The 5,029-nt window shown below is 57.1% G+C and overlaps 1 protein-coding gene across 1 annotated transcript; it reads right to left on the reverse strand.

Moving 5' to 3' along the window:
* Positions 1-1,591: 1,591 nt before the first annotated feature.
* On the reverse strand, positions 1,592-2,528 carry LOC112873128 (probable histone H2A variant 1). Its single transcript, XM_025936149.1, has 2 exons — positions 2,312-2,528; positions 1,592-2,145 (listed from the first exon to the last, which is right to left on the reverse strand). The coding sequence occupies exons 1-2, from the start codon at positions 2,429-2,431 to the stop codon at positions 1,849-1,851; spliced, it is 417 nt and encodes a 138-aa protein (XP_025791934.1). The 5' UTR covers positions 2,432-2,528; the 3' UTR covers positions 1,592-1,848.
* Positions 2,529-5,029: the final 2,501 nt, after the last annotated feature.

Here is a 5,029-nt window from a genome sequence, read left to right on the forward strand (position 1 = left end):
CCCGCGCGGAAAAGGGTGGCAAGCGAACAAACTCCTTTTCCTTTTCCCCCATGATTCCCAGCGCTCGATCGGGTCGTCACCCCCGCTCATCGCCTTTCCCTGCTCCCTCCCTTCGCCGCCGCCCTGCTCCACGAAACGGAGCCCGGGTCGCGCCATCATCACCGCTGCCGGTTCGATCGGCAGGTAGACAAGCAGGCAGGGGGAAATCGCAGCCGGGAGACGCGGTCGTGGCAACAACAACGACAGAGCGACGCGCGTCACGCGCGCGGGGTCCCGGCCGGCACCCGGGCGAGGAACTCGAGTGCCCGAGCAAGGAGCTCGCAGAGCAGCCGTGGCCGCTCGTGATCATTTGATCGGGGGGCGGAATCATGGCCCTGCCGCGAAGCGTGGCTGCGAGACCCGGGGCGGGGGCGGCCGGCGGGCGGCACGTCGCGTCATCGCCACCCGGGGCCCTACCGCCGCGGGGCCGCGGCCGGGGCCGCGCAACCGTCGCCGGGCCCTCGTGCCGCGCAGTGCATGCTCGCCTTGTCCCGGCGGACGGAAAAGATCGACGGGATCATTGCGTGCGACGCAACTGCCCCGCGGCGACGCGCCCCACCACCACCCCCCGCGGCGAGGAAGGATAGGAAGCGCTCACTGGTCGGGCGGCCCGGGGGGCATGCGGGCATGTAGGTGCGTGCCCTGCTTGCGTGCACGCGGGCGCATGGTCCCCCGGCACCGGGGATTCATGCGCGGCGAGCGAGCGGTTAGGTGTAACCTCCCATCCATCAGGCTGCAGTTAGGGCTCGGATCGCCTGGTTTCTGGGCGCCGGCGACGCCTTTGCTCGTCGAGGTGCGCCGAAATGGCGCCTGCGTTTCGACAGCTTTCCTGCTAAACCGTAACGAAGGATCCGAGACGCGAAACTGGAGCTCGATCTGGTAACCCGACGATCTTGAAGAGGCCGGCAGCTCTAGCAGGAAAAGAAAGGAAGAACCAATCGATTGCCCGCGACTGTTTTCAGGACGCATGCGCAGACGTGTGCCTGCGTTTGTGTCCGGGAGAAGGACGTTTTTGTACGGCGGCCCTTGTCCCTAGAGGCGCTGGGGCCTCGGTTCGGAATTTCAGAGCTGGTGTGCGCGTGCTGGTGGAGCACGGCAGCACTGATGAGAAAAATTCCCCACGCTCGGGTCCAAACCGCAACTGTTTTTGGGAGAATCGGCACATGGCACGACAGTGGGCTTGGGCGGCCACTCTCGAATTCGGCCCGATCGGCGTCTCTTTGGGCTCGTTGCCAACGTCGTTGGGCCGGCAAGGGGGCTGCAGCGTCCACAGTGGGCTAACCTTGCAACGAATTCACACCATCGAGCGAGAGCACTTGAGCTATAGAGGTCCGTCCGCCCATATATGCTGCCTACTTGTCATGTGCAGCAAGCAATCTAGCGTTCTACCTGAGCTGTTTGCCACAGCAAGTTTGCAAGTGGGTGCTCTGAAGTCTGGAGTGCGCAAAGCCGCAAAGGCATTTAGGGATCGTGTATTTGTGTAGGCCGCACAAGAAAATCACACTGTTCAAGTTTGCACATTATCAGGGTCAGAGACACTAGCAACAGGCCATGCACAAAACAAGACCGAATAGCAAGCACCATAACGACTCATAGCTTCAGATACTTAGGCATACAGGTACAGGAGAGTTTTAACAACCAGAGAACATAAAACGCACTGGCAAACCGTATTAGTTTACCAGCACTCTGACGGCAGAGACACTTAAATTAACACGACGCGAGAACAGACGGCAAACCGCACGGACTGCATCGCCAGGAGCAGGCACGGGCAAGAACACAGATCCACAGGCGGCCGGTCGCTCTGCCCCTTCACTCCTTGGCGGTCTTGTTGATGAGCGACTTGTGGATGTGCGGGATGACGCCCCCGCCGGCGATGGTGCCCTTTATCAGGGTGTCGAGCTCCTCGTCCCCGCGGATGGCGAGCTGGAGGTGGCGCGGCGTGATGCGCTTCACCTTGAGGTCCTTGCTGGCGTTGCCGGCCAGCTCCAGGACCTCGGCGGTCAGGTACTCCAGGATGGCGGCGGAGTAAACGGCGGCGGTCGCGCCGACGCGGCCGTGGGCGGAGGCGCGGGACTTGAGCTGGCGGTGGATGCGGCCCACCGGGAACTGCAAAAGCCAAGCAAATTTTAGTACCGAGGCAAAATTCGCAGCCGTGCAGCTCAAATTCGCAGGAAGAAACCACAGATCTGACGAATTTGCAGTGACGAATCCAAAATAACAACGCGAAGAAGGAAGCGGGCCGCGGGAGGGGGATGGGGAACAGGAAGAGCACCTGGAGCCCGGCGCGGGAGGAGCGGGAGACGGGAGCCTTCTTCTTGTCCTTGTCCTTGTCGGTGCTCTTGGCCGCCGCCGTCTTCGCCGCAAGGAGACCCTTACCTCCCTTGCCCGCCATCGCCGCCGGAAACCTTAGCCTGGAGCGAGCGCTCGGAATTGGTGGCGCGCTGCGAGGGTGAGGCCGGCCGAGAGGGCTTGCTGGGTCTCGAAAATGTTTCCTGTTCCATGCGGGGGCAGAGGGCTTTAAACGCGAGGGGCACTGGAAATTTTTGGCTTTGAGTTTGAAACGGCTGCGCGGCGGGTGGGCGGGAGCGACGGAGCGCGCGCTCCACGTTTTCGTGGCTGCCCGGGCGTGAAAATGGTATGCTGGGCTGGGCCATTTGGGGGCGGTCAATCTCCGAACCAGATTTAACATTCTTTTCTGGGGGTATTTTTTTCCTGCTATTTTCCTTTTCCAGATTGCACACACCATTTCATTTTTGGGCTTTTTTGGTATTTTCCGTGGTATTTTCACGCATCTGTTATTCGTTTTCTATTTTTTACCAAATCTATTTTTTTCAAGATTCTGCGCGCCAACCTACCCACCTATCATTTTTAATAAACTAATCATTAGCCCGCGTCCCAATGTACCACGTCTCAACCGTCAAAAGCCATTTTGGCTTTTCGCTCAAATTTCTTACGCGCCTATTCTCTCTTGGCGCTTCCCTATCGTTTCCCCATGTGAACCCGCTTGTCGTTTTTGATCGAGCAATCGTTGCCCCGAGTGCCCTGGCACCTAGCGGCGAAAACCATTTTCGCTTGTCGTAGTTTCTACCGCACCAACTCGCTTTATCTTTTTTATATTTTTCCCACGCTATTTGTTTTGGGAATTCCGCGCGCCAACCTACCATCCCTTTATTTTTCATTGATGATCACTGCCCCCACCTCAAAACCCGCTAAAAGTCATTTTTGATTTTGCGTATAGATTTCTTCCGCGCCTATTCTTTCTCTCTCTTTTATTTTTCCGGAGTCCTTTCCTTTACAAAGCCCGCATGCCAACCACCACCCTGTGGTTTTGATCCACAATTATTGTCACCCTCCAAAATCATCAAAAGATACTTTTAGATTTTGGCACTGATTTCTTCTTTGCCTACTCTCTCTCAATATTTTTCATGCACTATTTTCTTTCCGAATTCCGCCCCCTCCGCTTCGAACGCCTACCTACCGCTTTAAGTGATTTTTAGCTTTTTTTTTCACGCAAATTTGTCCCGCGCCTATTCTCCTTTCACATTCCACACGCCTCCCCTCACCCCCACCGTTTTGATCGACGAATCATCGCCAGCGCATCCACCCTCACTGACGAGGTCCATTTTAGCTTTTAGTGTTAATAATTTAGGGTCATTTGTCTGGGAGCCCGCGAACGATCTGGTTTTTCCTTTCACTTTTGACACGCCAAAAGCCATTCAGGAGCATAGAAAGTGGAGGAAAAGATAGGTGGGGAGTGAAGATAAAACGCTCTTCTGCAGCTGTTAAAATTATTAAGAAAATAACTCGTATAAAGAAAATGCATGTCCTTCTCTCTTTCATAAATAGAAAAAATAAGAATAACATGTTCTAATAATGAAACGGTGATGAAGTGTCGTAGGAGGCCTTTCTTTTGTCCCGGTCGACTGTAACATCAGGATCCTCTCTCGGCCCAGTTAATCTCTCAGCACATTGGTTTTGGCGTTTGCACATTGCTGGGCTGGCCTGCGTAGTCCCGGCCGGGTGGGCTTTGCGCAGTTGGTGGGCCATACGACACGGGAAGTGCACGCAGCATGCAGCCCTAATAATGCCGCGCTGTTTATTCTCAAAAAATAATAACAATGCCGGGCTATCTTGGTTTTGTACGGCGGATCGCGAGGCAGCATCTCAGCAGTACACCTGGCCACGCGTGCTGTGCGTGGTGACCTGGTGATGTACGTACGAGCACGCACAGGACACCGTCACAGTCACACACACGCACAGGTCTGTCTGTCTGTCTGACACGATCAGCAGTGCCGACGCGAGGGACGGCGGGGCACACGCGCAGAGGCCGGCGCGGACAGGTCCGCGCGTGGAGCAGCGGGAGGGCGTACACGCCCGTGGGCCGCCGCACCACTGCACGACGCCAGTTGAAACAAGCCATCCAGTTTAACGCAGATTGGCACGTACGACACTGTGGAGGTACGGTTGTACGTTACCATACGTGGTGCTGCTACAAGGAGAGTTTAATAATCGTAGATCTAGATCGGCCGATTTAATTCGTGACTCTCTTTCGAGTCTCCTTTCATTGGAGCACTACCTTATTAAGTAGAAGCCTGTACGTGTACCGGCATGCAGGAGGCCAGCATGCAGCGCGGTCACTGGGTCATACGTACCACACGATCGATCACGGCGTCACGCACACGATCGAAGCACTAGCTAGCGCACGAACGCGCATCGATCCGTACGCGGGCGCACATGTGAGCAGGCGAGAGCTACTAGGCGCGCGGGGCTGGCCACCATGATGCGTTGGAGCTCGGAGCGGCGGCCCGGCCGGCGTGGCGTCCTCGGGGAGCAACGTCGCATGCATGGGCACAGCACACACCGCGCGCGCTGTCCTAGGCTTGCATCGCATGCACACACGCACACGCACACGCACGTACCGGCCGGCCGGCCGGCCGCCGGCGCCCTGTACGTGAGTGCCTCTCCTCGCCGGCCGCGCGCGCGTGCACAT

Source organism: Panicum hallii, chromosome 9 (assembly GCF_002211085.1).
Source record: "Panicum hallii strain FIL2 chromosome 9, PHallii_v3.1, whole genome shotgun sequence".
NCBI lineage: Eukaryota > Viridiplantae > Streptophyta > Magnoliopsida > Poales > Poaceae > Panicum > Panicum hallii.